The sequence below is a fragment of the Pygocentrus nattereri genome, chromosome 8 (genome assembly GCF_015220715.1).
Source record: "Pygocentrus nattereri isolate fPygNat1 chromosome 8, fPygNat1.pri, whole genome shotgun sequence".
NCBI classification, from domain to species: Eukaryota; Metazoa; Chordata; class Actinopteri; order Characiformes; family Serrasalmidae; genus Pygocentrus; species Pygocentrus nattereri.
Window position 1 is genome coordinate 10,425,974 of NC_051218.1, and position 16,724 is coordinate 10,442,697.

General features: G+C 39.9%; 1 protein-coding gene across 1 annotated transcript; it reads left to right on the forward strand.

Annotated features, from left to right (window-relative positions):
- Window positions 1–897: 897 nt before the first annotated feature.
- On the forward strand, window positions 898–16,581 carry gnaia (guanine nucleotide binding protein (G protein), alpha inhibiting activity polypeptide a). The gene is made up of 9 exons (XM_017690317.2): window positions 898–1,362; window positions 9,507–9,549; window positions 9,659–9,800; window positions 10,030–10,187; window positions 11,964–12,092; window positions 13,230–13,359; window positions 13,516–13,669; window positions 14,996–15,202; window positions 15,394–16,581. The coding sequence occupies exons 1-8, from the start codon at window positions 1,245–1,247 to the stop codon at window positions 15,184–15,186; spliced, it is 1,065 nt and encodes a 354-aa protein (XP_017545806.1). The 5' UTR covers window positions 898–1,244; the 3' UTR covers window positions 15,187–15,202; window positions 15,394–16,581.
- The last annotated feature ends 143 nt before the right edge of the window (window positions 16,582–16,724 follow it).

Here is a 16,724-nt window from a genome sequence, read left to right on the forward strand (position 1 = left end):
ATACTCACAATGGATGCCATTCTTCAGGCAAAGGTTAAAAATTGGTGTTTTGCATGCAGAGGGAAGCAATGCAACTTTTGCACAAGCCGGTTCCCCACATTGCAAAGGAAAACATGAACTGGGATGATTTTCTAAAAACAAAAAAAGGGGAAGACCCAGGACACGCTGGCATGACTATATTGCCCAGCTTGCCTGGGAGCGCCTCGGAATCCCTCCCGGGGAGCTAGTGGAAGTGGCTGAGGAAAGGGAGGTCTGGGCCTCATTGCTTAGGATGCTGCCCCCGCGACTCGAACCCCGGAGAAGCAGAAGATGATGGATGGATGGATGGATGGATGGATGGATTTCCATGCAGGGAAAATTTCCATGCAGTGAGCTAACCAGGACACTGGTCATAAACTTAGCAGAATTTTGGGTTTGCAAGTGAATTACAAAGGAAACAATGGATGATCTACTATACACTTAAAAAGATGGTTCTTCAGGTTCTGGCTGTGAAAGGGTTCTTCAGATTGTTGATGGACAATATGTTGTATATGGTTTTATATAGAACCAGGTTGAAAATGGTTCTATATAACACCAAAAACGGTTCCTCTCACATCGTAACAACGAAAGAACACTTTCAGAGCCAATTACAAAAACCACATACAACACTTTCACCATGCAAAGGACCATTTAAGCATGCAAATGGTTTTATGTAGAACTCGTGGTTCTAAACAGAACAACTGCCTTTACTAAAGAACCCTAGAAAGAACCATCGTTTTTAAGTGTGTACCAAGAAAAGTACTGATTCAGAGATTCAGAGGAAGAATGGCATAGAAAAAAGCAGAGTTGCGTCAGGGAGGGATCTTTGTGGTTTGCGTTGCGCCCCCATCAGGACGGATTTGTGTATGAAAGAACAGGAAGCGGCGCAGAGTCACTCCTCAACGCAGCAGCGGGGAGAGAAAAGCTCAGTTACCGTTTGGCTGGAAGTTTTCTCCGGATTACTGTCCGTTTTATCGATTCGTTCTTGATCGAACATGAATAGAAAGGGGTAGAACTGATTTATAGTTCGCCTTCTTTGAGTTTGAACACTTCATCGCGGGGTTTTACCGTTAAGACAGGAGAGCAGCGGAGGGCTGTCGACACCGCACTTTTGTGAAAGAGAGTTTGGGCGTGTGGCTCCTTCATTTGGTCAACTTGTGCATGTTTGGTTTTTGAGAGGTTTTTTTTTCACTTTTACATCGTTTGAAAAGAAGATCTGGTTGAAAATGGGGTGCACACTGAGCTCGGAGGATAAAGTGGCTCAGGAAAGGAGTAAAATGATCGACAGGAATTTGCGAGACGATGGAGAGAAAGCGGCGAGGGAGGTCAAGTTGCTTCTGCTCGGTGAGTTTAGCTCGTAAGCTAAAATACGTTACGCACAACGTAACGTCGCTGGCTAACTAACTTCACTAACTTACATTTCTGAGGGGTTTAGAAGCTATAAGTCAGAAATTTATACTGTTTGTTCGTAGTAAAAGTCGTTAAAACGACTCCAGGCGGGTCTTCTTGATTCAGGAACGCTATAATATCGATATATCGGAGGCCCAGTAAATAACACAAAAGTGCAGTTGTGAGTAGTTTTTAAACTCATCGACGAGTTTTGCTCAGTGAGCAGCACCGTAGATATAGGAATCCAACATAACCAGCATATAGGAGCGCACATTGCTGCATATCTGTCTCTAATCTCTTTTTCAAACGAATACAGAAACCAAACCCAGTTAAAGGAGCCCGAGCTCTGATGTGATCATGGCTAAGGGGACAGGGGCTTCGCTGTAGGGACTCCATTTTAGAGCAAAGAAAGCAGATTTATTATAACTACAAAACCGCGAAGGTCTTTGAAACGTACCATGTTTAGCCTGTTATTAAATACTCTTATGGATTATCTTTAAGATCACTTAATCTCTTACTGTTCAGCGTTTAGCTGATTTTTTTTAAAAGGAAGTGGTGAAGAAGGTGCCGTGTCGTCACCCAGTTAACGTTAATACTTGACAAAGCCAGGTTAGCCCCCTGGTTTAAAAATACACCCACACTTTAAAGTTAAACTATCAAAAATAAGTGTGGATACATCGAAAACTGACGTACATCTCACTTCTTACTTTTTGCCTTATAAATAAGTCAATAAAGCAGTCAAACCAGTTCATTGCGTATTGATTAACATTTACCAAGGCACATTGAAGCTAAAGGGGGCTAACGGTAAGTGGCTAGGTTAGCTAGCTGGCTAATTCAGTGCAAAGCAGGCTTTTTTTTGACTAATGGTTCTTAAAACAAAACCCATATTATAGTGTTTTATACGGATAAAAACTCCATATTAGTACGATAGGTTAGTCATATCAAACACCTCGTGCTTGCGTTCGCTAACGGGCCAGAGAAGCGGTTTTCTCCTCACATTAGCTAAATATGAATTAGCTAGCGTTTAGCCAAGTAGTGTGTTTTCCGGCCTTGACCTAAAATGCTGTTCGGCGGTTTTTAAGCGAATGACTGGCGGTCGACAAACAAGTGTTTAGCTTGGATTAGTGAATTAGAGCTAATAGATAAACGGATACTGTAGAGCACTGGTCCGGGACGACCCCTTCTCTTAACACTTCAGGGTCTTTCTTACCTGCTCCAATTCATCAGACACTTAAACGCAACATTAACGTGTCAGTGCAGAGAAAAAACAAAATCTGCAGTTAAGGGTCAGTGAACAGCCTTAGAAAACACTGCTGAAGTTACTGCTGACTCTGGCTGTATTCGGCATCAGGCTGCTTTGGTTATTTCGTTTAATTTAGGACCACAAAGTGACTAAATGTAATTTAAACCTCTTTTCCGTTAAGTCACGTTTGTACACATACACCTTGACCAAGGGTGCCAAAACACGGTGCAGTAAAAATAAATGTTACACCTTTCGTCCTAAAATTATTTCAAAAATACAATTATAATAGAGAGAGAGAGAGTCTAATAAGTTGTGTTTACTATAATATGTATTTTCTAATCGGTTGAGTTGGGTGGGGTTAAGTTCTTTTTTGTGGGGTAAAGCAAACGTCCCCAGGGACCAGCTTTGGTCAGCCTTGACGTAAAACCCTCTGTCTGACATTTCACTACTGGTACATCAGTCACTCAGCAGTTCACATCCTAGCAGTAACGTTTGATTTAGATAGCGTCGCATAACAAAGCAAATACCAAACATAAATTATGGTGATCATCTGCAGGTGCCTCAAGTCATGGTTTTTGTTCCTGAAAGTACAAATTTGTTTTTTGTTTGCCTTTTGTTTTCAGAGCAACTAAGATTTTAGTATGTGTTTCTTTCTCAATAGTTATTTTTCCCCTTGCTGAATAAAATGTCTGTACTGTCTGTAAAATGGATTTCACTTCAGTCATCGATAGGAAACAAATGTGGGCCAGTAAATCTTGTACCTTATTAGATGTTTATTCTGATTAATTGAAGTGTTTATTTATCCTGTTGGAGTGTCAGTTTGTTCTGCCGTTGCTGCAGCTGAACTATGTAGGCTATTGGCTGAAATGTGGCTGGTATAATGAACTGAAGTGTTTTAGTAGAGATGCTCCAGTATGAGCACTGTGGCTTGCTAATGCTAACATCCAGTGTTGTTGTTGTACATATCTCCTGCTGCTACGTGTTTCTAAGGTGTAGAAATTATAGCTGGATTCACCTTTATGAGCATTCCAGAGAAATTCAAGTTTTATTTCTCTAGGGTTACAAATGCTGTAAAAATGAAAAATGCAAGTAATGTAAGGCAAAAAGTCATCGGACATGGGTTTGAAAATCTCTGGTGTGTGTGTGTGGGGGTGTGTGTGTGTATATAGATTTTGATTCTGATATTGTTGATCTATAATTTTGAGCCAGGCTGACACTAAATGACTTTTGCAACCTGTGCTTGTAAGATTCTTTAATATTTTGAAGAGCTTCACTGGTGTCATACTACCAGCGGAAAGTTTGTTTTGTCAAGCTTTTGGGAATAAATCTATTTACCCATTAGGCAGATACACACTCCCCATAGGAGCTGGTTAATTAGCCAACCACCGCGTAGATTAAAACTGCTTTAATGGTTGTATTTGTTGTGGAGATCCGTGTGTGTCAGCACACGTTTGGTTCTGTGTGTGCAATAAAGAAAGTGTTAAGCGTGTCTGAGGCTGAGGGTGATTTGGTTTGAGATAAAATGAGCCCTCACTGTGTCTCAGACAGACGGCGTAAGTATCAGATGGCTTATCAAAAGGGTGCCTGACAGCAGCCTAGAGGGCAGTAATACAGGGACCCGTCTCATGAAGCAGTCTTTGCCAGAAAACTTTCAGCTTAGTTTGATCTAACCCTGGATATTCTGTCTCATGACGGTGCAACTCTTCTTGCTGAGTTACATCACCATAGCAATTACTGGTCCAGTGCAGGTTAAGTTGAGATTATGGATCTGGGACAGGGACGATCTTCAATCAAGTACAGCCTTCTGACGGATGTAGACGTCTCTGGTCCTTTTCATTTTTGGTGTTTGACGTGTGAAATATGTTGAATTTCAGTAGAGGAAACAAATCGTCCAACACGGATGTCAAGAATAGAAAGCTGTTATTACTCCAGTAAGCTCTTATGGTGGAAATGGTGACAGTGTTCACTTGTTTCATGTGTAATTGCTCCACTTTCTGTGTATTTATGTAGTGTGCTTTCTTTTTCCCTCTTTAAAATGTAAGCTGCCCTTCCTCGTGTTTGATGCTATTGACTGTGAAAAGTTGTTAATCACTGTCCTGTTTTGTGAAGCTCAAATTTGGACCCCTGTCTTAGCTATATGTGCTTCATGAGAGGCCCCTAGTCAGTGTGTGGCTAGTGAACAAGTCATTACTAAACTGTACAGTTGTATGACTCTTATTCAGCCCATTTAATGACAGCTGAACATAAAAAAGACAGGAAAAGGACTAATGAATAGAGCTTTTATAATGGAAATAAAATGCCTACAATAAGAGTATGAGCTGTACATATGCACCATCAAATAGGAAAGAAATAGAAAACTCTAAAATACAGTCAGCCAATTGGTCACAGAGTGAAAAGCACAGGGGAAAAGAAACATCTTCAAAATGTTCTTGGACATCTGTGGATCTTACTTTCTCAGCAGGCTGTTGACACAGCTGGACCTTTTTGTTACATTTGGTAATTGAGTGTTACAGAATTAAAGCAAAATGTGTTAAACCTTTTGGTCAGGATGTGCGCTGGCAGCTGTTGGTCAGTTTACCCTCAGACTGCCCTCATACGTCTCCCAGGCATCAGGTGGTTGCCTGGTAACCAAATAACCAGCTCAAATTACTGAGCTATAAAGGGGGCAGGTGAAGCAGGCCAAACAAAAGGTGAAACTAGTGCTCCGGGAATCAAGTTCACATGGACATGCAACGTGGTGTGCAGCACTGTTTGTACCTTACGGGTGTATTTGTAGTATGTAGTACTATTTATTTTATTTGCCTAAGCATGTGTTTACTATTTATTAAATTACATTACATTCATGATGAAGAGGCATCATAAGGCAACGTAGTCCCCAAAGAAAACCTATTTTTTCAGTTTTACCATCAGCATTTCCGTATGAAACCTCATGTGTGGGTTTATGGGTCGTATTGTAGTAGTAAGTAAAATGCACAATGCACCATTTCACATAAAACTCGCTGAGAATGACTTTGTCTTTGTTTTATCTCCATGTTTGAGCCATGTAGAAATGTTGACAAATCAATGGAATTTCCCTTTTAAGTGCCTTTTAAGAGTTAAACACATCTGGTAGGCTGTGTGACCTTTCATAACCCACACATCACCGCCATCTACAGTGCTGTTAGAACCATTCTTTCTCATACAGTGACAGTATGACTAACAGAAATTAAGGAAAGTATAAGTGCAATTCATTTTATGATCACTAATTTCATCATTCGTTTTTTCAGTCTTATCAGTTCCTTAGGTTAACATGAAGATGCAGTGGTATCAGTGAGAATTTACTAGCCAGGCACCTGTCAGGCTTCAGTTGTTGACTTTCGTTGATTACTGTATCATAAAGAAGACATGTGACATGAATGCATGCGGGTTCCATTGTCTTAAATATGTCGTATGAATATCAAAAGCAGCGATTAACTTGATCATGTTGTCGAGCCTCTCTTGATCGCAGCTGACCCTTCCATGTCTTGGTTAAAAAGACTATTCGAACATGACTATGAATAAAAGATATAAAAGGGCTCCATTTTTATTCTTTTGGTTTCTTTGTTTTTGCTGATTTCCCCTTGTAACATTTCTGTAGTAAGTTAAACAGGCAGCTTTTCTCACAGTTATATGTAATGGCCTTTGTTCTGGCTGGCTGCCCTGTATGCACCTCTTTTAAAAAGCACTTCAGGCTGAAACACTCATAACTTTAGTGTGAGTAGATGGGATTAACCTGCTATAGGCTGAAAGTATGTATTTATGTTTGTGTCTGCTGATGCTGATACATGAATATTCCTAAAATATATTTTCAGTATTTTCAGGCAAAATCTGTGTAGCTAAGTATTGTAGAGAAATCTAACATTTATTTATGTAGTTGCGTGTACAGTGAAATGCATGTTTCATCACAAAGAAAGAAAAATTTATTCATGATTATTTAGGATTAGTGCAGTATGTGAAAGTTTGATTAAAAATCATTGTGTTTGTGTCTGTAGGTTAGATCTTGTATCGTGAACATTTCTTAAAGTATCGGTTTACCCAGGCATCCCATATCGCCCACCCATAATCTTACAACAGCGATAAGAATCCGATATCACTGTGCAGCCATAGGATTGTATAAAATTAGGTAGTCATTGAAACATATTGAGACACATTAATATTTATATGCTATTCCAGAGATGAAAAAAGTCTGTTTTCCATGTAAAGGGCATGATAATTATAAGAAAAGTAGTATGGTAATAAAATATATTTACTTGTGCATTAATATACATTTTTAAATCCTCTTTAATAGCACATAGTTTTGAAATAGTTGCTGATCAGTGAATGGCCAGTAAGCCCAATGATAAATCCAGTAGACCTTTCAAGCTGTTTGTATACCGAATCACTGTTTACAAAACTGCATGTTTGCGTGTTGCTTTAGATTTTCTGATTTGACTTTTGTTACTTCCTCCTGTTGCCCAAGAGAGAAAATGACTGCAGGGTGTGAACAAATTAACATCCTGGGCCATTGACGACAGTGGTTCATTTCTCAGCTGTGAGCCGTACTCCTGTGGCCGCGCCTCTGAGCCCTCCGCTTTGGAGCTGTTGTGTTTTGGGCCATATGTGTGAGGTGCTGAGTTAGCCTAATTGCTGTTGTTTGTGCTTAGGGACTCTCAGAGAAAGTGCAGTAGGCCCCCTCAGGCCATCCCAAAAAAGCCGCTTGGGGAGGAGCTGTGACTAATTGAAACGCGCTCGGCTGAAGTCAGTCGACTGGATTAGAGATCTGCTGCAAGTAGAAAAGTGGGAAATGTTTTGCTGCCTTCGTTTTTTCATCAGTTATAGGCAGCTCTCCAGACTCGAAAAACTCTCAAAGGCAAAAATGTAGGCCTTTGTTTTTGAGTAGCGCAGTGGAAAAAATTCTGTATAACAAATAAGCCTTGACTATATAACTTGATTCCCTCCTCTGTGGCTGTGTAGCATTAATACCTGTCCTGCAGAATCTTGCTGAGGGGAATGTTGAACATACCTCATTAGTAAGTCTGGACACTTTTTCCAACAGATATGGCCTGCAGGTATCTTGAAGGCATGTGTCTGAATCGGGTGCAGCTGAGATTCACTCTTGCTTGGAAGAATTTGTTTTATACTTTTATTTGTTTTGGCCACTTGGATCTACTCTTTTCGCAGAATGTACAAACGTTACTTTGTGATGCTGAAATGTCATTTCATAGACACAGAACGACCCACTGGATATGATCGCTGAGCATTATCTCATTTCATGGCTCAGTGGAGTTAAATGTCAGTGACTGTTCACTTCATCATGCATTATTGATTTATTTAATTTTGAGAGCAGCACCAGAAATTTGAAGGTAAACTGTTATATGTAATATATTATATACACACACACCTATACGTGTTTACCTTATAGCTCGGCCCTGATTGACGATAAACTGTCCAATATTGATCCCCATTTTAAGGAGCTAATTCCTGTAACTGGTATTGATTGATTTATCATTTTTATATGGTCCAAGATTAAACATTGCAATACTTTTAGGGAAAACTTTATTGGTTATCTTTGACACAGTTCCTAAATCTTGGAAATCTGATAAAAATCCTTAGTCTGATGTTTGTAGTCCTTTGTTTGTAAAATTGGAAATATATTGTAACATTCGTCTCCTCGCATCGACTCCTAACACAAACAGGCACTGTCTTGAGGGGATACGTGACTTCCATATCTTCATGTGATGCTCAGACAAGACCCCCTTCACAAAGCTATTAGTGCCTTGCCCGCATGTTTGGCTGTTCAAAATATTGTCGCCTTCCTGAATGTGATTGTGTTATATAAGAATTGAAGTGATCGTATCTGAGGCCATGAATTTGTGTAATCTTAGTTAAAATGGTTCCAAAATGTTCCCGAACTCTTAATTCGTAGTGCATGGAACATCTCTGAAGTTTCCTAGCTGAACGCACACTTCCTTAGCTGAACATGTACTTTTGCTTGTGATTAGACCTATAATCAAGGCATGCATAATCTGGTTACAGAGATTTGCCTGTAATCCCATTGTAGCCAGGTTGTGATTAATTAATCCAATCAGGCTGACACCCACTTGGCTTTGCTGGTGTTGAGACCAGTGGTGTGTAGACTACTGCTGAAACAGTTTACTGTTCATAGTATCTGCATGTTGCAAATTTAAGTAGTCTCTTGATTTTGCAGAGCTGATAAGCCCATGGGGACCTCCCAACTGCTTCCATATAATGACCATAAGATTCCCACTTCCCTTTATTTCTTTTCCTTAAATTGCACTGCATTCTGTTTGTGGATTTGCTTGTGTGGCCTGTCATTTGGCTACAAACTTTACTTTGTGAACTCTCTGGGGTTTTTTTAGGTGTTAATTTTCACTGCTGATCATTTACTACTTTTATTTCTTTATTTTGGTTAAGGATACCCCAGTATGGGAATTGTAGGCTGATGCTAATATCCAGCATTTTTCATGTACGTATCTGCCCATGCAGATACATAAACATGCTTAAATCCACATAGATGAATAAGTTCATTTTAACTGTCTAACGATACTGTAAATCCTGCGTTTTTGTCAGTTTTGCTGAACACATGTATATTTGTTTGTGCTCTCACATGGGTGGGGATGAAACAAATGCTCCTTTATTAGATAGATGAAGATTTTGCAGCATCTGACTGTGTGGGAGACGTGTACACTTAGCAAGCTTTCACTAGTTGACCCGTGTCACAAGTATGTGAGCCAAAAGCCTATCCCCCTCGGCCTTACGCGAGGAGAAGGGGTCTGAGGAATGTTCATGTTTGTAACGTTTCTGATTCCTTTTCTTTCTGTTCTCTTATTTTGCCCAGGTGCTGGTGAGTCTGGGAAGAGTACAATTGTCAAACAGATGAAGTAAGTCTGCAAACCATCTCACTTCAGCGATAACATTCTGAAAATCTGTTGTTTGTGCTTGATGCCAAGCAAAGCCTCTAACTTATTCGTTTTTTTTTTCTGTTTTCAGAATTATTCATGAGGCAGGTTACTCAGAGGAGGAGTGCAAGCAGTACAAGGCTGTGGTGTACAGCAACACCATCCAGTCCATCATTGCCATCATCAGGGCCATGGGCCGTCTGAAGATTGACTTCTCCGACCCTGCCCGTGCTGTAAGTGCTGCTGTTAATGCTGATGAAGGGAGGGGAATTTTGTGTTCAACGGTAGCTGTTTTCCAGTCATTTTCATCTTGCCAGTCTGAACAGATATGACAAGCTGGCTTGATTGCTAACAAAAACAGAGCAAGAGCACTTGATTGAAAAATGTCCTCAGCACAGATGGTGTGGCTGTCATCAGATTGGCTCTTTGTGATTGGTGTTTGTCTGTGTCTCTGTATTGCAGGATGATGCTAGGCAGTTGTTTGTGCTGGCAGGATCAGCTGAAGAGGGCTACATGACTGGAGAGCTGGCCGGCATCATCCAGCGCTTGTGGAAGGATGGAGGAGTGCAGGCCTGCTTTAGCCGCTCCAGGGAGTACCAGCTCAATGACTCTGCTTCATAGTGGGTGTCATTCTTTCTGTTTGTTTTTCCTAGTGTTCTCTACTTGGAACCTAACTCCCAATGATAATTGTATCTTAACATGGTATTTTCAATCACTCGATTGCATTTGAACCATAGAATCCATAGACCACCTACACAGCTTACACATTCATCTGTTTATCTATAACAAAGCTGAATATTTTCTTGTTGGGAACATGACATACAAACACTTCTTTTAAAAATTAAGTTCATATTTGAATTTGCACTCAAAGCGAAAGTAGTTAAGTGCCCATCAACAGTGATAATACTCTTGGTTTCAGTGACTCTGAAAATTGACTATTTTCTGTGTGTCCTTTTTGAGCCGAATGTTTTGGACACCATTCCAACATACACCAAAAGAACATGATGTTTAATGAAATAAAGCAAACGCAAGAAAGGTTATCTTTCTGATGTTAATGCATAAGTCCACCAAATGTACAGTGCGAAAAATGCACCAGTATTTCTGAATTACTTTACAGATGCAAGAATGTGAGCAAACTTGCTCAAGTCAAGCGAGTTGTGTTTGGGCCAAACAGCTGCACTAATAACCTCAGCTTGTCCTCACTGCTCTGCATGGTGTAAAAATAAACCAAACCAAAAAAATAAAAAAACAAACATTTTAAGTGCGTACATCTCTCACTCTCACACACGCACTCGACAGACGGACAGACATTAGACAATTTAGACGGACAGACAGCGATGGATAGCACTGCTAGTTACTCAGTTCTCTTAGAAACTGAGAGGTCACCAGAAAAGACAGATTCAATAGGTTTTCCAGGTTTCTGCGATCTTTCACACAGGCTACTGTTTTGTTTGGTTTTTTTTGTTTGTTTTTATTTTTTAAACTTGTAAACTAAAATACAGATTCTAATGATCAGCAGAATACTAAATATCCAGTGGAATTATTGCCTGGGCTGATTACCAATCGACCCCTAAGATGTCTTCTGTAAGGCAACACTGCCATTTGGAGTAGAGGAGCTATTACTGATATGCCCTCACCCTTGTTTGTGTTGCTCATTTGTTTGAGCGGATTGATTGCAAGCTTAAGGCTGTTTGGTTAGACAGTTCTATTGCCACAGCAAATAATTCCTATCAGTGCTCTAATCATTATTGTTTCTCCAAACATCTATCACAGAGCTAAAATATCATCTGAGGTGGAGTGTGTTCTTAGTGGAAAGGGCAGTGAAGTGAGCGGTCTCTGGACTTGAGATTGGCCTAAGTGGTCTTAGTTTGGCTTTCCTCTCCATCATTTAATTCTTTCACTCAATCAGCTTCTTACTCCTCTGGCTTTCCTACTGTCACTGATGTTTTCAGCATTAAGTGTTGAGTTATTGATATTTTTTTTCTCTTTGTCACTTCAGTGATCTCCATTGAGATTCAAATATAACGTCATGCAAATTCTCAAAAATGCAAATAACATGGATGTGTGTTCAAAAGTATGATGTGACACAACCTCGCCTTTTGCATGTTACATGCAGGCACATTCAGGACCTTCAGGTTCAGGGTTGTACATGGTGGAAGTGTGGTGTTTTTAGATGTAGCCTATTCTCACCTTTTACAGATACTGTCTAATCTGGCTTTGGATTGAAAAACGTTTTTTGACAACATGGAAATGTAATGAAATGACACAACCAAGAAATGACCAATATGAGCAGAAATTGTCTACTGATGTACAGCAGACCTGTGTGAAGTCTAAGCACCCATTAACATTTGTACTTTTTCCAGATCGATATGTTTCTGCTCTTCTCCTGTTCTTAGCTACCTGAATGATCTGGACAGGATATCGAGCGCTGCTTATGTCCCCACTCAGCAGGACGTGCTAAGGACCAGGGTGAAGACCACTGGCATTGTGGAGACCCACTTCACCTTCAAGGATCTTCACTTCAAGTGAGCATCTCCATTGCATCAAATGAAGCACCAGCCCATGAAACAAAGCGTATTTATCCAGCAACCTGTAACTCAAAAATCAGACGAAATATTAAAATGCTGTGGTGGATGCTGTCGTTTGCATGTTGTGTCTAAGGGTTTTTTGTGCTATCTCTGTATGCTGATTGTGTGAGCAGAGAATGGGCCGTCTGTTTATGCTATACATTTTTGTTTTGGAATTTGTTCCTTGCCTCAAGCACATGCCTGCATGTCTGGTGTTAACTTCCCTTATGTTATGTCTTGACCTCACCACAGTATCTAGTTATAGGTGTAGAGTGCAAAGAAAGAGCAGGGTTATTTTAGTCACTCGGTAGCCTCACATTCCACTGTGAGAAGACAGCTCAACACTATGGATCTGAAAGGATGTGTAGCTGTCAAGAAGTCACTACTAAGATAATTTAATGTTGGGGAAAAAAGAACATTTGCAAATCAAACAAAAGCTGCTGGTGTTCTCAAGACAATGGACTGACCACTCTGAAGTCCAGACCTCACTGTGATTAAATATGTTTGTAATTACATGGATCACAGAAAACGCAACCAGCTTCTGAGACTGAACTTGAGGCCAAAAAGCAGAGTGGACACATACTGAACAATTTGATATTATATTTAGTTGAGGGTTCTGTGTAATTGCCTTGTAAATAGTTGTATGCCTTTTTTCCTGCCACTGAAAAATGATTAACTTGTGATGATTAATTACTGTAAAAAATATAAATACAAAGTTTCTCTGAATCAAGTTAAACAGACCTAAATGTGCGCTCTCTGTAACAAAACATGCCAACACCTTATTAAATACCTCTGGGTTATGATGACACAAACTTTTCCCAGCAGTGTGAAACAGCACAGTATGAAAACAATCTGTGCAGTAATGACACTGATTTTTGTGAAGTTCCACATGACGTGTTCATCACAATGTACAGCAGATAACCTTAATCCCACAACTTGTGAGTGTTACGGAATCCCCAGTGTTATGGAATCCCCCTTCCTGTGGTATTTCTAGGACGTCGGTGTCCTTTCTGAGAGCTTTAGTGTGTTTACAGCAACATTGTGCAAATGCTGCAGTCTTTGAGTGCTTTCTAATGGCATCAACTCTCCTCGCAGGATGTTTGATGTGGGTGGCCAGAGGTCAGAGAGGAAGAAATGGATCCACTGTTTCGAGGGGGTGACCGCGATCATCTTCTGTGTGTCTCTGAGTGACTATGACCTGGTTCTGGCTGAAGATGAAGAAATGGTACGTCACAAACTTGTGCTTGCTTCCTCACGACTACATCAGCTGTACCTGCTGACTCCACCAGATCACAAGACAGAAACGTTTCCTTTCAGTTGCGATACTGATTTCTGCTTTTTTACTTTTTAAATTTCATTTTATTTTTGTTTTTCTTTTTAGAACCGCATGCATGAGAGTATGAAGCTCTTTGACAGCATCTGCAACAATAAGTGGTTCACTGAGACCTCCATCATCCTCTTCCTGAATAAGAAGGATCTGTTTGAGGAAAAGATCAAAAGAAGCCCTCTCACCATCTGTTATCCAGAATATGCTGGTATGCTCACATTCAGTGTTTATAATGTTGTTTCTGTTTCAGAAACTTGATTTAATGAATCATTTAATGTTTACCTTCATAAATTGACTGATTAGTTGGCCTGATGGATACAACCATTTGTACACTTTTTTTTCCCCCTCCCCACTGTGTAGACATACGATAGCTTACAATAGATCGTTGACTGCAATCACAGATTGACATCATTGTGGGGGCAGGGGTAGGCAGGTCACTTCCCTTTTTTATTTATTTATTTTTTTTAAAGAAGCGTCAAATTCCGCAGGCTTTTCGACACTGAGGATCCTCTTAACTAATCCACAACACTTTCTCTTGTAACCTGTTTCTCCTGCTTAAACTGGAGAAAATAAACATGCTTTCTAGGCAGAAACTTATAGGATAACTTTGTATTTGGTATGGTTTGGCAGATTTTGGTGTGGTTTAATTTTTGGTGGGTGATATGGATGGCAATGTTTCATGATGAATCAAGAAATTTTCACAATACATTTTTTCAGTGTTCTTTCAGTACTGATGATATCCATGATGCGGTCAGAAAACCATGTTTTGTTTATTCATATTCTTTATAAGAACTATAGTCATTGTGCTAGGTATAGGTTAAATTTGCATATTGCATTCACAGCCTATAAATTGCATTTTGTTAAAATAAGACTGTGAAAGCTTAACATTATGAAGTAGCCTAAAAGCTACTGTTACTGTACCTATGTACAGTTTGTTTTTTATAGCTGATGTGATCATAATCTTCATTAATGTTTTGTGAGGAAAGCCGTACTGAGCGTTGAAGGTTTAACAAGCGCAACAATGGGTTGGGGGGGGGGGGAACTGCCTCAACAGAATGTCAGTTTCACAGACATAAAGCCAAACCACATAACCAGGCTGATTCAGAGCATGAACTAATGTTTAACATTGAAAAAATGACTTTTGTGCATTTTAAAGTCATGAAAAAAGTGACCAATTTGGTTGACAACCAAGACAGATTGATACATATTTTGAGGCAGCTCAAGCCTAACAGAGATTCATTACTGTCTGAACAAAACCTTGTGTTCAATGGTGACATTCCAGGAGAACGAAAAAATAACATCTGAAACTTTTCTAGCCAGAGGTAATTCCAGTCTCTCTTGGTCTATTAATTTTCCGTTCACACGATAGCTGTGTTGCCAACAAAGGCTGCAATCTACGTGAACTGCATTTATTTTAAAAAACAAGACATGGGCATCGGCCCACGATTCTCATTATCCCTGATAAACAGTGATTGCCCTAACTGTATGAGTCATTTGCTCAAGTGTCTGAGGCGTCCTTTTTTCTCATGCTTAGGCTCCAACACGTACGAGGAGGCAGCAGCCTACATCCAGTGTCAGTTTGAGGACCTGAATAAGAGGAAGGACACCAAGGAGATCTACACCCACTTCACTTGCGCCACAGACACCAAGAACGTGCAGTTCGTCTTTGACGCAGTCACTGATGTCATCATCAAGAACAACCTGAAGGACTGCGGACTGTTTTAGAGCGTGTCGTCACGCGGTGAGTACAAAACCATTATGACTGGTTTGTCTTGTGTTGAGCAGCCAGGCTTGAAAAGCTTCAGTCCTCTAAGTACGACATGCTAATCTAAATATAGTAGCTCTCTTTTGGTGTCACTATCAGCCATCAGTTTTTTACAGATGACTTATTTTAACCCTTTTCCTGTCTGTGTTTTTGTCTCTTGCTCACAGCGAGATGAGAATGGGACAACATGGCATCCTTGGGAGAAATAGGGCTGGAGCGAGGTCAACCATGAACACGATGCGTTACGTAAACATTTTATTTATGTTCTCTGAACATTTTTAAATGATGATGTTTTAGGAAAAAGAAACCTTTGTGTAAAATATTTGTACAACTGTAATTGTTGCTGGACTTTTTCACTGTTTTTGAAATAATTTGCAGGTCCTTTTTTGAAGGGTATTTTTTCACTCTTGAGGTTTTTGGGAACATCTTTCTTTTCTATTTTCCCCCTCTCTCTTTCTTTTCTAGATATGAAGGTACACGTGCCTTTGCATGTTTGCAGTTAAAGTTGCTGTGCTCGAGTTTGTCATCTAAGTTGTTCAAGCTGTAGCCGTAGTCTTCAATATGTAATCACTTGCCTAGCGGGAGCGCGTATTTGTAGGCAGGACCCAGATCATGAAAGAGCTCTATTGTTAGACCAAATGCGAATTTAAAGCCGACTTAAAATTCCAAGGTGTGTGTGTGAAGCCTGACTGACTAGAATAGGTTAGAGAGATTCCTCCGTGTGCTGCCTTGTCAGCTGGACGGGCTCTTCCAAAGCAGCTCTGAATTTGCATGCAGCATGTGAAATTCGCCTGTAGTTGGTATGGTGACCAATGACTAAAATACACGTTCAGAATCAAAATGGCTAGAGGTAGTTGGAATGAGGCGGAATGAGGAAGTTTTGCTTTGGACAGTCAGTACAGTTTCAAAGAGGAACTAAAAAAAAAAAAAAAATCTGAAGACGTTCTTTAGGGAGATGTTGAGAGTAAGATGGGCATTTATTGATCAAAGGGAGTAGGTTTTTTTTTTTTTTTTTTTTTTGTAGTCTTGTTGTTTTTTTTTTTTTTTTTTTTTTTTTTCCTCCTTTTTTTCCGACTTTAAAAGGGACCAAATGGTTTTACTGTTATTCCATCATTTCTGTAGCAAACAAGCACCCGTTCTCATACTATTGAACTGCCTGTACATGATAAATTTGGTAGAAAACATGAATGATGTGATATGCCAGACATTCTCACAGTTATTTATGACAAATTTTAATGGTTTTATGCATTATGTCCCTCACTCTGTTCTCATTGGTTGGGAACAAACATTGACTAATATCCACTATTTTGCTAATAAAACGTGCTGTGATTAAATCATGGCATCTTGAAATAGAAGTTGAAGTGTTTGTGTTGTTTCTGTCCTCACTGTTGTGTGTTTTAAATGTGCAGCTGATTTTTATTTAAAGGAAATAATGAACCAGCGAGTCCCTGTCAATTTTTAAAAGCCCTGCCGTCAGCAGGGTGAGGGGCTACGGGCT

Bases quoted from the DNA above. Each gene is read 5' to 3' on its own strand.
- gnaia (XM_017690317.2), top strand. From the start codon at position 1,245: ATGGGGTGCACACTGAGCTCGGAGGATAAAGTGGCTCAGGAAAGGAGT. The intron at 9,550-9,658 runs GTAAGTCTGCAA...TTCTGTTTTCAG, and splicing joins ACAATTGTCAAACAGATGAA to AATTATTCATGAGGCAGGTT. The intron at 9,801-10,029 runs GTAAGTGCTGCT...TCTGTATTGCAG, and splicing joins TCTCCGACCCTGCCCGTGCT to GATGATGCTAGGCAGTTGTT.